General features: G+C 39.0%; 1 protein-coding gene across 2 annotated transcripts in view; it reads left to right on the plus strand.

Annotated features, from left to right (window-relative positions):
• LOC117823331 (mannosyl-oligosaccharide 1,2-alpha-mannosidase IA) overlaps positions 1–19,584 on the plus strand; it is a 292,819-nt gene that overhangs the window by 156,300 nt on the left and 116,935 nt on the right. For both annotated transcript variants that reach the window (XM_034698484.1, XM_034698485.1), the window contains exon 3: positions 6,307–6,422. In XM_034698484.1, the coding sequence (XP_034554375.1) occupies positions 6,307–6,422 (116 nt within the window). The remainder of the gene's footprint in view (positions 1–6,306; positions 6,423–19,584) is intronic.

The raw sequence follows: 19,584 nt of genomic DNA on the forward strand, positions 1-19,584 counted from the left end.
GCATTGAATCAATTCAGACTGCATGCTGTGATTGGTCCGCTTGACGGCATTGTATTTCCTGCATTTACAGCACTTTCTGAATCGCTGTCCATCGGTTGTGCATTTCATTGCTTGTAGGATCAATGCAGAAGTATAATGCAGGCTTAAGTCCATGTTTCTTACAGTGTATGGATTATGCACAATGCCCCTTTGAAGAACTGTCAACAAGCTTAGACAGTATTGCAGGATTGAGCTTGGTCAGTGTTGTCCATTGGAATCAGAATCAGCATCATTGGCCAGATGTACAGTATGTGCACATGCAAAGGATTTGACACCACACAGCAGACCTGACAAAGCTAACATTATCTTGAACATCCAGATACTATTGACGTTCAACAACTGTGTATGAGCCTACTGATATACATATATATTAAACATCACTATAAAATAAAAACCCCTGTAGTCAGACACAATTGAATGCTGAGTAATGCAGCAATATGCAAAAATGTATATATTTATTAATGGGTTATTTTCAGTTAATTACTTTACATGTTTATAATTAATCATGTTAACAAAACCAGTAAGAATGCAGTTGACTACACAGGGTAGCTGCTAGCTTGCCCAGTTACTACTCCAGCCTTGTCTGTAGGTAGGTTTGCTGTAGGCTGCTACTCCTGTATTTACACTGATACATTATATTTCCTGTTACTTAATTGGTTGATATGAAGGAAGTCGAGCTGACTAAGTGTTCAAATATAACTCTGCATTGTACCCCTCTCATACCTTTAGGATAAGTGATTATCTAATGCATCCTCAGTCTGATAAAAGGATTGTGTGTAGTATTTTTTTTAGCTTAAAGAGGCACTGGGTATCACGCTAAAAGAACAATGGAAGACTTAGCATTAGAATGCAAATTGAAATGAACCTTCATCACGTCAGTGTGTTCATGTTTATCCGTCTTTATAAATACACAATAGAATGCACCTATAACCCCGTCTCTTGAGGATCCCTCGGGCCTCCTTTCATTTATAGCAAAGGGCTACAGAAATAAATAGGTTCTTAGACCATGCGAGCTGAAGGAGTTCACCATGATGGATTGATCTGCTCCGTCTATCCTCAGAGTCAATCAATCATCTTAGCTTTGCTGCTGTTTTCAATGGGAATTTTCCACACTCGACTCTTTTGCCTGCAGCCTCAGAGAGCTACCTCTGGGGGTTGGATAACCAGAGTGCATTAGATATCTGACTTCTCCCATTTCTCAGTTTTCACCATCGCTATTTGTCATCCAATAGAGATATCTATGCAGCCTAAGAAGCACACTGAAAGAACTCCCTCCCCAGATGGAAGTCAAACTTTGAGTTACATCCTGAAAGTATGTTTGATTTCCTTCCTCTTTTCCCAACATGAAAGGAAATCTCTCTCGCGTTACACACCAACATACATCTGACAGAGCTTACAGTATGGACGGGGTCAAGGCTAACAACCTCGGCAGATGGTTATTTGGACTACATATGTCTTGCTTCAGGCTACTACTGCCCTCTCGCTGTAAATATGAGGTGATCTGCCAGCAGGCAAACCCCTCTGAATCCAGCCTCTGAAGGACGACGGGGATGTGTTTTATTACTGAACTGAATCGTCAAACTGCAGCACGGGAACCTTGACAGCAGAGAAAAGCTAATGAGAAGCATACCTGATAATGTATGCAGCTCTACAGGAGATTTCACAGGCATACATAGCTTCAAACAGCATGCGCTGTGTTCTATTTATAGGGCTGGTTTTATAGCTCAAGCATATGGCAGCCATCACTCAGTCATGCCAAGTCATTGATCTCTGTCCCATGTGGCCTTCGGCATCCTGGCTGACCGCGTCATTTGATCCACAACATTTTAGAGATGAGATCTTTAGGTCATTGGAAGTGAGAGTGATGCTTTTATGGTAATATTGTAGGCGTAGCCACAGATAGTGTACGCACAGTATGGCTTGTCAAGGGAATATGTGTGAATGAAAATCCTTGAAGGGGTTAACAGTAGAGTTTATAACAGAAGCTGGCTCGATCATTGGCATCAACAGTGATGCATTTGATGTTTGTCCAAAGTTGTTTAGATCACTGTAGTTAGCTTTCCATTGCAGTGAATAGTCTGATTGTATGGCCTTCATCATAAGAGTAGTATAAAGTATGTATATTGGTTATGATAATGAAAGTATTCAACAACAGTTTTTCCCTGTTTGTCTTTGATTTTATGACTTTAAGCAGAAGGGATATACACGTTACATCAAATTTAGACCTTTTTATCAAAGACCATATAATTAATTCTAAAGGAACAACAGATTTAATCAGCTTTACACTATGTTCAGTGAACAGTGTTTTCATTTGTTGGGATTGAGTTGGCATTGAAAGTTCAGATCAAGACAATTCTATTTTAAATGTCCCACTCTGACCCGAATATAAAGATTATTTCCCTTGGAGTAAACCTGAAAAAGTATAGTAGTGTAGACTTTTAAATAACAGTGATTGTTCACATCAATGGACAGCCCCACTTATATATAAAGCAAGTGTACCCCTTATGACTGAGGCCCACTGTCACTCACTGCTATAGGGCCAGAGAGGAGAGTGATTGAACCAAGTGGCACCAAAATATGCCTAGTTCCTCTTCAACTGAGGCGTAGTCGTAGTTATGATGCAGATTTTAAGATTATGGTTCTCAAAATAGCAGATAAATTAAACAGCCAGCACTAAACTGGGATATGATGTCACATTTTTCCTATAATTGATTTTGAAAAGACTCAATCGTCTCATAATCAAGGTTGCTTTTTATTCAAGACCTATACTGTTTTTTTTTTTTGTTTTTTTTAAGTTATATTTTTTGTGCATTTTCACCTTCTATTGATAGGACAGCTAAAGAGGAAACTGGAAGCAGAGAGTAGGGAAAGACATGCAGCAAAAGGTCGCTGCCAGGAATCAAACCAGTGACCTCTGCCAAGAGGACTATAGCCTCTGTATATGGAGCACACTTAGATCGCAAGGCCACCAGCACACCCACCAATATTGTTTTTGCAGGAAAGCTGTGTGCATCTTTTTTTATGATCCTTGACATTTAACAATACAACACCACACATTTACCAACACTTAACAGACCAAACAATAAACCATAAGAGAAATAACTGCCAGTTGCAGCTGTACTGAAATGCAACAATGCTGTTTTTGTAAAACTGGCAAGAGAGACTGATTTCATTCTCCACACTTGTGTTTTGTCGCCTGGAGGTATGGTTCTCATTTGCATATTCAGAAAGCTTCAACAGTAACTCCTGATGAAAGACTTTGATATGTCAGGTTGCTACGTGGTTGCATCATTATCAATCCCGCCATCTATTGTGAGTAAGGCTCTTCTCAGGGGTGAACGTAAAGAGTCGTCACCACTTTTCTCATTTAACCAGGTCAGTTTCCACCCTATTGCATTTTTTCCAAGTAATCTGCAGCGTTAGCCTCAGAGCACTTTAGTTTACAGTCTATTTAATCCCAGTTTCTTATTATTAAGTTTCCAACACACAATTAGCCCTGAATCTCTTTTACTGTAATTCATTAAGGGTTGTGTTTATTTTTTGCTTCAGCAGCCTTTGCATAATATCGGGTTTTATGAGAATGAAGAAGGACTATGCAATGTTTCAAAAGGCCACCATGACGGGATAAACACCCCTCAGCATTCCTCATTTAGCTTGTAGGAAGAAATTAAATGAGATTCATGAGGACATAGATATTCGTACGCAGAGTAACTGTACACACACACACACACACATATACACACACAGTGATGTAATCCAGGAGCAGCTGTTAAATGAGCGCTCTAATCAATGTATCACTTTTTTTATGTTACCGCCTGTGGTGTCTGCCTCCTAAATGACTTGACTTTCATGTTACAGTACAGCGACTGATGCTTTGTAGCTGATGCTTTTAATCTTGCAGGGAAGATGTTTTTTTTACCTTGACCACATGAAGCTGTATCCGTGTGATCATTCGTCTTCACTGCAGCAATTACAGACACTCAGCATGTGAGACGCTTTAATGTTCATGCTTTGTATCACATGCTGTCATGTTAATCACAACATTCAAAGTTTGGGGTCAAATCTAAGCACTTATCTTCCTTTGAATAATATCTAATGTAACAGTCAAGAGCCTAATGAGTTGTCAGGTTTTTACTTTTCTCTTTATTTTCTTTCCTTTTTGAAGTCAATTAAATTAAGTTAAATTAAATTTGCTTCATTGGCGTGAACAAAGACATGTTGTTGCCAAAGCACATACAATTCATACATATACATTACATATATATCCATTACATATTATATATATTACATATTTTATACGCATTAATGAACGATGGTGTCACCCATACAGCATATCTCAATGTCCTCACTTGATGCGGTATGCTCATAAAACCTTCACCTAAAATCATGTATTATGGGATGGTGCGTCCCTCAGGCTGTGACAGGCAGACACATATTTAGTAGCCAGAGGAGCTGCTGACCCTTCCCCCAGGAGAACTGACAGTTTCTCTTCTGGGGTTAATGTTGGGAAGTTTGTTACTATTTTCCCTGTAGTGGGAATCTCTTAGTAAAGAGAACTTGCTACAGTGGAGGAGGAAGTGCATCTCTGTCTCTATGTCCCCTGTCGAGCAGTGAGCACATAGACGCTCCTCTCTGGGCAGTCTTTGAAGGATTTTGCTCTGTTACTACATTTCATATGAACGCAAAGTTGGTCTTAGCATCATAGAAATGTATTGTGCAGCAGAATTCATCACTTATCAGAATACTGCTTGGTATATGACATATTCATTGGACTGTTTCAGAGAGTATAACCAGATTGCATCATAAATGGTTATCAGTCTTTGCCTTTGTACTGAATAACTGAAGTTAATTTCACGGAACCGTAGCATGCAAAACTGGGATTATCCATGTTGAGTCCCTTTATGTAAAAATACTGAATATAAAGTGATATTTGTGATGGACATGCTTGTCTTGAAAGGGTTAACAGTAAACTTGGTAAGACTTAAAATGTCCTCTGTTTCCTGACTATGACGTTACTGACTATTAGAGGCATATCAGGCCAATACATGCATCAAAGCACATTACAGAATTGATACAGCAGCACATGCTGCGATGGCAGTTTTTAAAAGACACGTTGCCCATGATGCAGTCAGTGCAAGATAAAGCCAAAGCCTCACCACATGATGCAGCGCACGTCTCAAATCAAAACAAACAAGCATGGCTGAGAAACTCTACCCGCTGCCAGCAAAACTGAAAGCAAAGACATGGGAGCATCTTGGATTTTTGTTAACACCACAAGTTGAACATGAGTCATGCAATATGAAAATCATGCAAAATTAAAGTTAGATACTGAAGCAGCACAGCAAACCTCTGTCAGAATGTTAAGACATCATTTAATGGAAGCTCATTACAGCAAGTTAAAAAAAAGAGACTTGGCCTTAATGAGTAATTATCTAATTATAATTAAGAAAAAAAGTCATAATTATGAGATCGTTTGATTTTTGTCCCATAATTTAAACTTTTTATGTCATAATAATGACTTTTAATGTCATAATTTGGACTGTTTATTTCATTATTTTGACCTTTTTCATATTATTTTAAATTAGTATCCCATTATTTCGACTTTGTATCTCATAATTTTGAGTAAGTATCTCATAATTTCTACTTTTTTTTTTTTGAATTTTGAATATTTAATCTCAAAATAATGACTTTTTAATCTAAAAACTGACTAACAATGGTAATTTTGACTGTTTATCTGATTATTTTGACCTTTTTCATATCAATTTAAGTCAGAATGTCATTATTTCAGCTTGTAATCGCATAATTTGTCTTTGTAATACCTAATCATGACTTACTATCCCATACTTATACCTTTTATCTCATTATTATGACTTACTATCTCACTATTATGACTCACTATCTCACTATTAGGACTTCACATTCATAATTGGTCTTTTTCATCAAGGCCTACATTCCCTCTTTTATCTTTAGCCTTGCAGAAATGGGGCTTTGTACCATTCTGATCAGCCACTAGCAACAACAGGTTGTCCTGCTACACAGGGCCCTTGTGTGCCATCTCAACAAACACTGAATAAAGCTTTCAACTCAGCTTTGCCTCAGCTTCTCAATGAGTTCACAATCCTTTTTTTGCCTTTTGTTTGTTCAACCTCTCTTTATTCAATAATAAATTGTGTCTGTTTGCCTTTCTGCCACTCCGTGTGAGTCCTTCCTTTGCTGCACCTCATGTCTCTATCGGAAAATAACTGAATTGTCTTCTGTGTTTTTCAGGTGGCCTGAGAGGAGCTTCTATCATTGACTCATTGGACACACTGTATATCATGGGACTGATGGATGAATATAACGATGCTAAGGAGTGGGTGGAGAGTAGCCTGGACCTGAACTCGGTAAGAGAGCTGTTTCTCTCTTTATCCCTGTTGGACAAATCGAATCTACAACTTTTTTTTTTCTTTTCTGTAACTCACTTTAAAGTTTTAGTCTAACTTGTCGGTAACCATCACCCTCACATAATGAAGTTTTCAGCTCTCCATGCTGGATTGATTTTAAGCTTTGCTATAGTGCTTCTCCACCAACATTGTGTCCGCTGAGTTTGACAGTTTTCCAAAGCTGGGGACACTCCAGCAGGAATCAAAAGCTTCCTGTGTGGCTGCCAGCCACGGCGTGTTACCGACTGATGGGATTCCCTGGCTGTGTGAAAGGTCTCTAAGGGGCAGAAAATGTGATAAATAAAGGGAAGAGGAGAGGGGAGGGGTCTGAGGGATGTTTTTAGGTGGACAGAATTGAGAGAAAGAGGAAGCAAAAAAGAGGCCATGGCCCTTTCATTGACTGAGTTTGTAATGATGACTTCAGGAGCAACTGAGGTTTGCCAGTTTTGATACGAGGCTGGTATTGAGTGGAAGCTGAACAAAGTGCTCACTGGGATACTTTTTTTTGTGAGTGTGTGTGTGTGTTTGTGTGGTTTGCTTTCTGAACCACTTTGTTGTTGGTTTTTGGCTCCATGAAAAGCAGAGATTACTCCTGGGTTATGTCACAGCCATGTTCCCCAGCAGTTGTAGTAAAATGACTTTTATGTAATGGAGCGTAATTACACAAAGCATACAAAATCCACTGTGTTATTATGACTGACAAAGTCATACTGTAGATGCTAAGCTGTAATTACACCAATCCACTGCCTGTTATGACAGCGCGTCACAAGACTTACGGTTTCTAAAGATTTGTCTGCCAACTATATTTACCGCAGTTAGCATTTCAAAACACATGTTTACTCAAGTTATTATGTACTGAGTAAACACATTGTGACTGTATTTGACATGTTTGGTGTGCACATGCTCACACTGCACAGTGGGAATAGATGTTATAAAGCCAACTGTTGTGCTCACATCGATTCCACTAGGGAGCAGCTGGAGTTTATAATTAGGGCTAAGAACACAAACAGTTTGTTTATGATGTGCTTTTATCTTATTGAGATAAGCAACCTCTCATTTACTGGAAGTGTTGAAGCCATTAAGAGTTCTAATGGGATTTAACTTCACCAAACATCTCTGAAACCTTCAGTTTTCAGTGGAGAATATTAGTTTCTGCTTCCTATTGCTGATACCTAGACTTGAACATTAGACAAAACAAGTAACAGTGCAAGTGCAATATTTGTTGTAATGTTTAGCTTGTTAGCATATGTTCCTGTATTGTTCAGAATGAATGGTGTCTTCCGAAGTGTGTAAAGTAACCATGCAATGGGCTCTTATGCATCCTTATACCATCACAAATAAGAAGTCTGATGGTCCTTCTCCCACTTTGAGCTGAGGGTAGGGCATCCATGTTTCCAGAAAGACAGCAATTTTCAAACTTCCTCTCAGTCCATCTTAAATGGGCTTGGATCTAGAATTCAGCGTTTCTGGATCATGCTATACTCTTTACATGGTACAATTTAACCTGTATTTGTGGATGCAGGGATAAAGTGTATTCAGATAATGTGATTTTGAGTCCATGCAGTGATCTCCACTACAGAGTCATGTCTGTTTTTTGGTGCAAAGCTACTTGGTGACCCAGAGATCATAGCTATGCTGTACTGGTTTCTAGCCTTGTACCTTTTTTACAGAGATTTCCCAGGATTCTTTGAATCTTTTAACGGTGTGTTATGAGGATGATGAAATCCCCAAACTCTTGGCATTTTTTCCAACTGAGGTAAATTATTCTGTAACTGTTGAACTAATTTCTCATATACAGTTAACATTGGGCTTGTAGGTTAACACTCACTGCTGGCACAACACTATTCTTCTTCTTCTCTATCTCCCCTCAAACAGTAATTTGTAGTGGAAGCTTAGGTTACATATTAAGTACGACAATAAATTATTGGTAGATTTCTTGTCAAATCCAAAACAGTATTTTAAGCTGTGTCAGAGGCAATTAGGATACCTGCTTCAGAACAAAAAAAAAGCCCTCTTGTTATCAACCTCTAGCTTCCTCAGTCACTCTCACACACTACCAAAGATAAATGTCTGGATTGAAAAGCAGGAAGGAGAAAGGCTTTAACGTTTTTCTGTCTCCCATTGGCCGGTCGATCCAGTGAATGCAGACGACTATTAACTGTGAGTGGACCTGTAGCTGCCGGCAGAGATGGACTGTAATGGCAGCCACTGACCAAAAGCCACACTGTCACCAATCATAAAGACAGCAAACACAGATTTACACTCCACGTTGCCCTTTGTCACGGCTGTGATCTGCCACAATCCCTTAGCCTCACTTCCTCGTGCCTTCAAAAGACCAGACTTCTCCCTCTATCTCCTCTGGGACAAGAAGACATGAGTTACTGGTGGAAATATGGGCCTTTTGGTCACACACCATGGCTGGTAAATTATTTACACGTCCTGGTGGTGGGGCTATTTGTTGTCTTGCATGATGTGATCAGATGCCAGATTGCTTTTAAATCTAATGATGAGGCTTTTGGCAGCTTGTGTTTTAGTCTGCGTTCAGTCTTTTTTTTTTTTTTCTAAAAATAGCACACCTTTTAATACATGCTCATTATTAAAGTTGGTAAAGTGGTTTCTTTGGCTGCATGGTAATTTGGCATCCTGGTTCTCTGTGCAAAATAAGTCGAAAGAAATAGATGCCAGCAGAGGAACACAAACACCAGGGAGTTAGCCGTTCACAGATACACTGTTTTAAGATACAAATGAACTGCAACTACACGGAGATTCTGCTGCACACCAGAAAAGACGCTCATGTGTCCCAGGATATCATCATTTTTAAAGTGAAGAACCTTGTGCAGTTTACTTACTTACATGTCTGCCTCAGAAAAAAACAAACTTTCTAGCTCAATACACAGATTGTCAGATGCAATGGTTCACCAAGCTCGCCAAGAGCCTAAGGAAATGTTCTAATGTCCTAATTTTATCAGAATCACCACTTAAGGAAATGCTCCTTAAGAAAAAACTCCTGGGGAAACACAGCACTCTAAGTCAATGGTACGTTTATTATTTAAAACCCAAATAAACAGAAACATTTTTGCTGGGGGCAAAGGGAGGGATATATATATTTTTTTAGTCTAAGGGTCATCTTTACATTAAATTAGCACATTTTACATCTTTTACATCAGTGTCGTCAAAGTTCACGTTATACTTGCATGATTGTTGATGTAGATGATGTGCTTTTCAGAACTCACCGGCCAAGCAAAAGTTTCAATATGTTGCAAATCAGTGTTTTTAAATGAACCATATTTATTTCCCACAATTCAGACATGTTTCTGTTTCCATCTCAGATTGATTCGACTACTTCTGTCTTTGTATGAGTGCTTTAAGAAGTGCAATCTGTCACAGTCCCTGCTGGTCAAATTGAGTACACTTGAAAGAAGTGGCTGTTCTTGATTCTATTCTATTGATCTTAGTGCATTTATAGGAGTATTCTCACCTGATATTAAGTAAGCTGAAAACCTGTAGAAGTACAAAAAAACTATAAATCTTTGAAATTGTAACGTTGCTCAAATTACTCAATGCCCAAAAAGGAAAACAAATATTTGACTCTGAACTTGTGCTCAGTGTAACCCTGTAATCATCTCTGTTTCTTGGGCCACTGCATCTTTTATGCCTTTTTGCAAACTATATATACTGTGTTTGAATATATTGGTCATTTATAGTGTTATATACTTAGTGTTGTATAAAGAAGAAGGAAGTGATAGAGAAATGTGCATACACAGATTCTTTCATGCATGAATTGCGTTTAAAGCTGCTGTTGGTAGTCGTGATATAAACATCAGTTTGGAGAGAGATTTTGAATGTCAGCACGACCCCACCCCACCAGATTCCCCCTACTTTTCGTGCTTGTTCTGTGAGGAAGTAGTAGTTTCCCAGCCAATCAGGACAACCTAGTAGGGTCCGCCACTCGACCAATCAGGACAGAGGGTCGAAGAGTAGCTCTGATAACTGTGATAACGGGAACGAAGGGGAATAATAACATTGCTTGATACAAAGGCATTGAAAAACACAGAGATTTGGCCATAATCTCAAATTACTTCAATTACTGATGAGTACCGATGGGTATTATGACTTTTTTCCAAACCCAGCAGAAAATTATTATTTTTTAACCCCATTCCTGCCAACTGCACCTTTTAAAGGAAAAGTTCAGCTTTTTGTTTCTTTTTTTAAAGAGGTCTGAGGTACTTTAGATAGTGAAGGAACATATATGTGTATCATCGTATATTAATGCCGACATTAGTGTTTGGGTTGGATTCTAAAATTAGCTATATTTCGTGGTAAAGTCTACCCCTTTATCAGCGGTTGATAGCCTAGCTTCCACGCCTGTTCTTTATCCTGTTTCTTAACAAAGGGCCGAGCTGACCGGCATCCCCTTTTGGTAGTACACTTCTGTTTGACAAGTACCTCATACCATGCCACTTTAAACCCCACCTGATTCAGTCACACAACAAGCAGCTCGTCAGATAAGCTTGTTCAGACCTTTCTGTTGTCTGGATCTCACCACACTGACATCTCCTCTTTAACTTGTAAAACAAAGACAGACAAACAAGAGCAATATAACAGTAACAAAGACAAAAGAAATGCTTCCAACAACACAGTCTGTTACTTAGAACTATGATGCTCAGACATTTGCCTGTGGTCATTGTAATGAGTTTCCTGTGAATTCATTCTACGGGAGTTAAACCAAACACAATGACCAAATCCTCCACTTTTATGTGGTTTTCAGCTAACGGGCATACCAAGGCTGAGGCAACTGCTTTTTTTTTTCTTCAACTTTGTGCCAAGTAAACAAATTAGATTCCCTTAAATGCAGCTGAGCAAAACACTTCAAAGGAACCAACGATCTCCTGATGCTGCTCAACAGGCAGACTGGCATGTTCTGGTGTCTGAGCCAATTCTCAGGACCAAAGAAGCTCCGTGTGTTTCTGCCAATGTTAGCTTTAGCCATATTTCCCACAAGCTGTTGTTTCATGAAGCTTTAATTATTATTTGGCACAGTCACAGCTAGTTAGCATCATAGGGGGGCTTTTTTTTAGCATGTCTGCGTAGGCTGCATAATGTGAGGTATGTTTCTCATCATCAGAATCCTCTATCAACAGTTTTTCAGAACTGTGTGACTTTTAGCTTGTCCTCTGAGAGACTACAAGAATGATTAACGAGGACTTTGAGACCAGATTGAGTCCCCTCGTTTCACTTCTGAAATTTTATTACTCTTCTCCTCCTCTTTCAATCTTTTTCAACTTTCACTTTGACTCTTTTAGATAGTGGTGTGATAAATCAACTCATCATTACGTGCCCTGTCTCGTATACTGTAGTCCAAAAACACACTGACTTCAGGCATGCTGAAATGTAAAATAATTCATATCAGTGCTCAAAAAAGAATAGTATCTTGTGTATTGATGGATAGCTGTCCTATGACTCTGCACAGCTTGAACCCCCCGTATTTGTTTTACTGTGTTTGTGTTGTGGAGCTTTTGTTTATTTTGAAGTCATAAAATTGATTCAAAGCAACAGCAGACCATAAAACACATCATCAAGGAGGACATCAAGCTGGCATTACCTGTCTCATTACATTTTAATGGACTTGTGTGATGACTCAATCAAAGGTCCTCAGAGTACTTAATCCCGGTGCACACTGTAAAAAGATTGCTTGGCTGAACATTCTAAATCTGGTGCTTCATCCACTACATTGTTTTTGATCTAAATGTGACCTGTAGCTCCATGTTTCTGGCTTTCAGACTTTGGTTTGGCATAAAATCAGTAGAGGATATAGAGGATATTGCAACTTTGGCCTGCTTTGACAACAGGGACAAAACTAATGAATCAAGTGTTGGTCATATTATTTTTCAACCTTTATTATTATTATTATTATTATTATTATTATTATTATTATTATTATTATTATTATTATAGTAATTATTATTATTATTATTATTATTATTATTATTATTACTATATTTTTTGTTTATTTGTTTTTTTATTGCTATTTTTAGTGCTTTTTAGTTTAGACTTTTATCTTTGCCTTTTTTATTATCTTAACAATTTTTTCTATCTTTTATTTATTCATTAGTTTTATCATATGCATTCTATTGCAATTGGTGTGCATTAGTCTCTATTCCTAAATCAATTTCTGTTTTATGTTTAGTCAATATATATTAGATTTTTTTATTTATTTCAATTGCTGTAGAGGACTTTAGATTTAATTTAATTTGTATGAAAGGAGCTCAATGAATAAAGCTTGATCGACTTATTGATTGATTGTTTAGTTTTGAGGAGTCAGTGACAGCATGCCCTCATTTACAATGACGTTGAGAGTAAAGTTCATATATACATAAACAAAAAAACACAAACACAAAAAAGGCTGATCATTTTTTTGTATTAATTATTAGTAGCAAAAAAAAAAAAGAAAAAAGAGAAGCAAGCAGAGGACAGAGAGTACAGTTGAAATCAGTTACATTCTTGAACAACTACTTCAAAGTAGATCTTGATCATTGTTTTAAACCGACTTATGACAACAAATGTGTTGAATTTTAATGTGTGTTGTGAGGTGTCTCAATAGATGCTGCACTATAGCTAAAGGATGTTTTAAAAAAAAAATGTTTGCCTGTGGAATTTGGAGAATTAACTAATCACAAGAGTGAGTGTGATAGTGACTAGGAAGGCATATTTCCAGAAAGAGCTCTAAAAATGAAAAGCAGCCAAAGCCTGTCACTTCTGTACTGCTAAAGATGGCCAGCCAACTTTATCGTACAAAATGCAATGACAAGTGGAATAACTGTCACCTGTGATACATCTGAAGGTGGAGTGATACACAGAGTGGAGTGATTTTCGAGTGTAGGCAGAGGAGTTTCGGTAGATAACGTCTCTTTAATCCAAAACAGACAAGACGATGGCTTCGACTATCCGCTCCCTGCTGAGTATGGGGAAATTAGTTCTGTTAGTGGGGAGTGAGTCAATGTGGAATTTAGATGTAAAGTATTCATCCAGACAGATACCAGTGTTGATAAAATAACATTGATCAGTTTCATGGAGGTTTTTCTTTGTAGCCATATTCCTACTGTAAGAAGGTAACATTATAAACAGTGTATGTCTAATGTGTAAAGTATCTCCAGCTGGGTAACAAAGAATGGTTTCGCTGTGGGAGAGGTGCATTAGAGGACACAGATGCTTTGCTCCTGTTACATTTTGAGAAGAAGAAAACTTCCCTTTTATTTCATTGACATGTTAGTGTGATGTGATATCACCCTGTGGGTTTTTGCCAGAACATAGTCACATTAACAGCATACCAGATAACACATAATCACACTTTCCTTTGAGATAATGCGCAATGTTTTCACTCTGGACCATTTTCACAGACGTGTAAATGTGCACATCTTTCTGAGCGAAATCTAATTTATTTCAATTTTACAATTGTTCCTCTTTATAGACTGAATGTCTCCCCTGTGTGTTTGTTGACGGTTCCCATGCAGCCTCTTCAGACTAACTAGCAGTCTGCTCTGGTAATAACTCCTGATGAACCTCAGTGGAACTCTCCTGAGTCACACCAGGGCTGCAGTCTGACTGCATGATTAGCACAACCGGGCCTTTAATTCTTCTGCTCAGGTGAGACTTTAGTGAGCGTAAAGTCTCGTGGGTGTCGCTGGAGGAGGCTGAAGGAAAGAGTTGTGTTGTTCTGTTCTGGTGAACTGTGGGGTACATGTTTCTTTCTGGTAGGAGCAGGGTGAGTGCATTTTGTTAGCAGAACCCATTTTTTTAGTCCACAATCAGCATTACTGCTGGCTGCTCCACCTCTTTGATCCAGAATGAAATCCAGACATCTCTTCGATGGGTTACTGTGATATTTTTGGAGACTTTTGTGATCCCAGAGGTTAAATACTAATAGCTTTGGTTAACCCCTGACTTTTCCTTCAGCATGTGGTTTAGAGTGAAGCGTTTCTTGGTGAGTCTTTGATGGATTGCTGGGAAATTCAGTTGTTGCAGCAGCTTGACAGAAATAAGTAGAAATCAAACTAAAGAGGGACAAAGTTACAGGTAAGAGAGGCATCACTGAGATATGTGGCAACAGAGTCATCAAGCCTATTACAACTTTATACACCAAACCAAAAGATAACATATGCTAGTAATCTTGCCAAGCTTCAAGCTGTTCCGCTTGTTCCTGGTCAGAGAATGCCTGGACCAATTTGTGTCATTTAAGAAGAAAGAGGCGTTAGCTACAGGCGCGGTTTAGTTGTGGCGTAAGCAAGAAGCGTCTACAAGACTGGAGACATTGGTGGCCAATGAAGAGATTAGCGTGCATGCAGCTATGCAGCGGAAGTTTTATCAGAGCTGGACAACTTTTTTTTTATGATGGCCTTTTTCTTTACAAAAATGACACAGCTAGCTTTTTGTAGTTTTACTCCTCAGTGCATGCCCTTCCAAGACACGTATTTGAGGTGTTGCCTAGAAAGATGTGAAATATATCCAATGCCATGAATATGTGAAACAGTCTGGCATGTCAGGTTAGCTCTCTTCCTTGGGACTCTGCTGTTGACACACCTTTAGGCAAATGTCATGACTTGTTGCTGTGATCACTACCCCTTATGGAATGCATAGATGCTCTCACCAGCTCTGCTGATATTGCCTTGAATGCAAGGCAGGATCTTGCTTCTCTCTACCCTGTCAAAGATGGTTGGGGTCCAGAAGCCCCTCAGGCTGCTCTCACATCTGAGCTTAGTAACTGTCATTATTTCTACACTCTCAGAACCATCCTGAGAAAGAAACTAACGCTTTTGCCACAGTGTCAACAGGCAGCGGGATCGATCAATTAGGTTGTCCCTGGAGTTGCTTTGGCCTTTGAGAATAAATCACTGTTTACAAGAGGTTTTAACCAATCAGAATCAAGTATTTAATGCAGCCATACAACATAATACAGTATGGGATATAATCGTCATGCATTTTGGTGTTTCTTTTATATGCTCGTCGTCATTGTAAATGAGGGCTTGCTCTCAATGATTTTCGAGTTTAAATAAAGATAACACATTTTAAAAAATGAATGTACTTATATGCAAAATGAAATAATAGAGCATAACAAGATTTGTAGTATAGATCAACAACATAAGATTAGGTATCAAAAAAGATACAGTTAAAGTGTACATTACAGTATATTGTGTATCTAAATTATGTGAGATGTTCTATACTAATACTTGTACGATGCTGGAGTTGATTTGATATTCTTGGTGGGACATATATTGATAAAACTCATACTGGTCATATATATGTTCCATCATCAGGTTTTTCCAACACTTATTTAAGGTGAACAGGATTGACTTCACACCTGGTAAAGAACATCAGCATTAGCATCATGTTGTCATTCTCACTGGAAGCATCTAAGCATGTTCCTCGATCTGTTTGTTTTGGCTTATTTTTTTGCCTCATGTGGTGTTGTGGTTTCCTGCTGTTAGCCTGACAACCCTGAAATGTGAAGGAAGGCACAGTAAGGGGCTGTTTCGGTGTCAGGATGCTGCAGGATTTTGTGGTATTCTCCTGAAACTGTTGCTGAAGTTGTATCTTGTCAGGAGCAGATCACTTTCAGCCACATCCCACAAGAGCAATGACACATTAACAATCCCTCCCTGCACAACACAAGTGTCTGTATGATATGCATGCAGTGCAAAATGCGTGCTTTAGCTTGAGGTCTAAATTTTATTACAGTCAAGTAAAATGTACAGAGAGATAAAGTTGTTGGCTTAATAGCTTATATCAGTGAGGTTATAATCCAGTAATTAACTATCTGATAGTATGATCACAGAATGATTTCTTATTGTTGTTTCTGTTAATCTGCTCACTGTCTAAAAGATGCTGCACCCAGAGGCCAGAACAAGCTCAGATAGACGGATTGTTTACAGACTTCCACTCAACAATACTCACTCCTTTTTGCAGAGGAGTGAAAGTTTGTTGAGAGAGTAGACTTGGGAGAGGAACTACATCAAATCGTCTCAGAGATTGCCGGCAGCATCTCAGCAACCACTGAACAATATAGCTTGTGTACAGAACCACAGCGCATAAATAACACAGCTGGAAACAGAGAGAAATGTATCAGTAACTATTTCTGGCATAATTTCCAAAGAAAGATGTCTACCATGTCCACATTTGCATACACCTCAGGCAAATATGAAGTGCAAGTGGAGGTTGTGACTACTTTTAGCAGCGAGACGCTCAGAACATTTTACCCATTTTCATGAAGTTCTTCTGTAACAGTGATATATTTTTAAGTTGTCTTATTTTCAGACATAAACAAAAAAACGCCTTTTAAAACAAAAGTTCAGCTTTGGCTAACAGCAAAGTAATCTATATTTACAGTGTCTACATAAAAACAAACAATCTTTTCTGGCCAAGACTTCATTGTGGGAAGTGCTCTGGTGTCCATTGGAGTGCATTTGCATCTGAGACGAGTTGTACTGACCAGTTGAGAATCAGAGCAAAACGGAGAGCAAAATCAGGCTGAACACAATCCTGTTTCACAACAACAGGGTTCTCATTGGCGGTAGTCAGACAATTGATCTCTCCATGTAAACAGATATCTGCAGTGAGGTCAGCTAGTAAATATGTACTTAAAGCTCCTGTAAGGGTTTTTTAACTAGTTGTGAAATGGATTGAAATTGAAATTTTCAAGACCTACAAAAGCAAACGAGACCATTACAGACAAGATGAACAATTTCTATAGTGTAATATTCAATGCCTGAAACCATTGGGAGGGGGTAGGTGCCAGACCAGACTACTGATCACATAGTTAAAAAAGAAACAGGCTATCTATTCAATTAAATATTCACAATCAGTGACACATTTAACAACAACAACAACAACAACTGATATTTATATAGCGCCTTTCAAGAAACCCAAGGTCGCTTCGCAGGGTCAGGTAGGGGATTTTGGGGGTAGGTGGGGATATCTATTGGGGAAAGGCCTTGAGGAAAAAGGTGCGTTTTGACTGCTTTCTTGAAACTGTCCAGGATTGGGGCGCTGTGGATGTCGGGAGGGGGAGAGATCCACAGAGTGGGGGCTGCCACACTGAATGCTCTGTTCCCGAAGGTCCGCAGCTTAGTCCGGGGGATGGAGAGGAGACTCAGCAGGGATCCCACGCATCCTGGAAAACCTGGAAAACCTGGAAAACAGTTGACCAGTTTTCCAGTACTGGAAAACACCTGGAAAATGGGAGAAAAAGTCAAATGTCCTGGAAAATCACATATAGTCCTGGAAAATTATTCCAACATGGCTGCGTTTCACCTGACCCGGTTAACAAAACACATCCCCATTCATTGAAAGTTGAGTGCACGCTGTGCTGGACAAGACAGCGACACTGCCCAACTTTTTTCACATCTTTTCTCCTTCACCTCATAATCATGCATTCACAGAAAACGGGGGTATATTGTTTATGTTTTATGGTACATTTGGCTCAATTACCGTACTCTAGCTCAGTTGTTCTCAAAGTAGGGTCCTGGGACCCCTGGGGGTCTGCGAACCATAGCATGGGGGTCCGTGAAATAATTTGAATACATTTCTAGTAAATCATAAAATTGTGCTGTGTCATTACAAAACAGCATACACCATTGTTATGATACCATTTATGGCTCGAAGGGATATGTGAGTCTTGTTACTGTTAATTTTCTGAAAGCGTTTAAGATCAATTACTTGAAAAGTATAAATGCTGTCATGTTGAGTCCACAAGGAATGAAATGACCCTCTGTTTTAAAGTATACAAGTGGTATTTACTTGATTCAAATTGAAGTGTTATCTGTTTATCACTATGGTACAGGTCTGAAGTATTTACATTGATACGTTTTACAATACAAATAGTTCTAAGGGCATCTAAGAGTGCAAATGGTAGTAAGCATGTGCTTTAGTGATGGGAAGTTCGTTTTCAGAGAGCCGGCTCTTTTGACTCGGCCCCCAGAGAAGAGCCGGCTCTTTCGACTCCCAAACGGCTCTTAATTTAGGATATTTTGTAGCCGTATATTTTACCTTAATTTTGCAAAAACTAATGGTTTGTGTGTTGAAAACCCTTTTACGTACGGTGTTTTTATGAGAAGACTTATAATTGCCCAATTGTGTGCATTTATTCTGTTACAAAATCATTCTCACCCTAATCCTAGGGTTATGATTAGGATTAGGGTTGTGTTTAGGGTTATGATTGGGTTAGGGTTGTGATTAGGGTTAGGGTTAGGGTTAGGATTGTGATTAGGGTTAGGGTTAGGATTAGGTTTAGGGTTAGGGTTGTGATCAGGATTAGGGTTAGGGTTGTGATCAGGATTAGGGTTAGGGTTGTGATTAGGGTTAGGGATAGGATTGTGTTTAGGGTTAGGGATAGGATTGTGTTTAGGGTTAGGGTTAGGATTAGGGTTAGGTTTAGGGTTGTGATTAGGGTTAGGGTTAGGGTTAGGGTTAGGATTAGGGTTAGGGTTAGGGTTAGGATTGTGATTAGGGTTAGGGTTAGGAATAGGATTGTGATTAGGGTTAGGGTTAGGGTTGTGATTAGGGTTAGGGTTAGGGTTAGGGTTGTGATTAGGGTTAGGGTTAGGGTTAGGATTAGGGTTAGGGTTAGGGTTAGGATTGTGATTAGGGTTAGGGTTAGGGTTGTGATTAGGGTTAGGGTTAGGGATAGGATTGTGATTAGGGTTAGGGATAGGATTGTGATTAGGGTTAGGGTTAGGGATAGGATTGTGATTAGGGTTAGGGATAGGATTGTAATTAGGGTTAGGGTTAGGGTTAGGATAAGGGTTAGGTTTAGGGTTGTGATTAGGGTTAGGGTTACGGTTAGGGTTAGGATTAGGGTTAGGGTTAGGGTTAGGATTGTGATTAGGGTTAGGGTTAGGGTTGTGATCAGGGTTAGGTTTAGGGTTGTGATTAGGGTTAGAGTTAGGGTTGTGATTAGGGTTAGGGTTAGGATTAGGGTTAGGATTAGGGTTAGGGTTAGGGATAGGATTGTGATTAGGGTTAGGGTTAGGGTTAGGGTTAGGATTAGGGTTAGGTTTAGGGTTGTGATTAGTGTTAGAGTTAGGGTTGTGATTAGGGTTAGGGTTAGGGTTAGGATTAGGGTTAGGATTAG

Source organism: Notolabrus celidotus, chromosome 12 (assembly GCF_009762535.1).
Source record: "Notolabrus celidotus isolate fNotCel1 chromosome 12, fNotCel1.pri, whole genome shotgun sequence".
Classification (NCBI taxonomy): domain Eukaryota; kingdom Metazoa; phylum Chordata; class Actinopteri; order Labriformes; family Labridae; genus Notolabrus; species Notolabrus celidotus.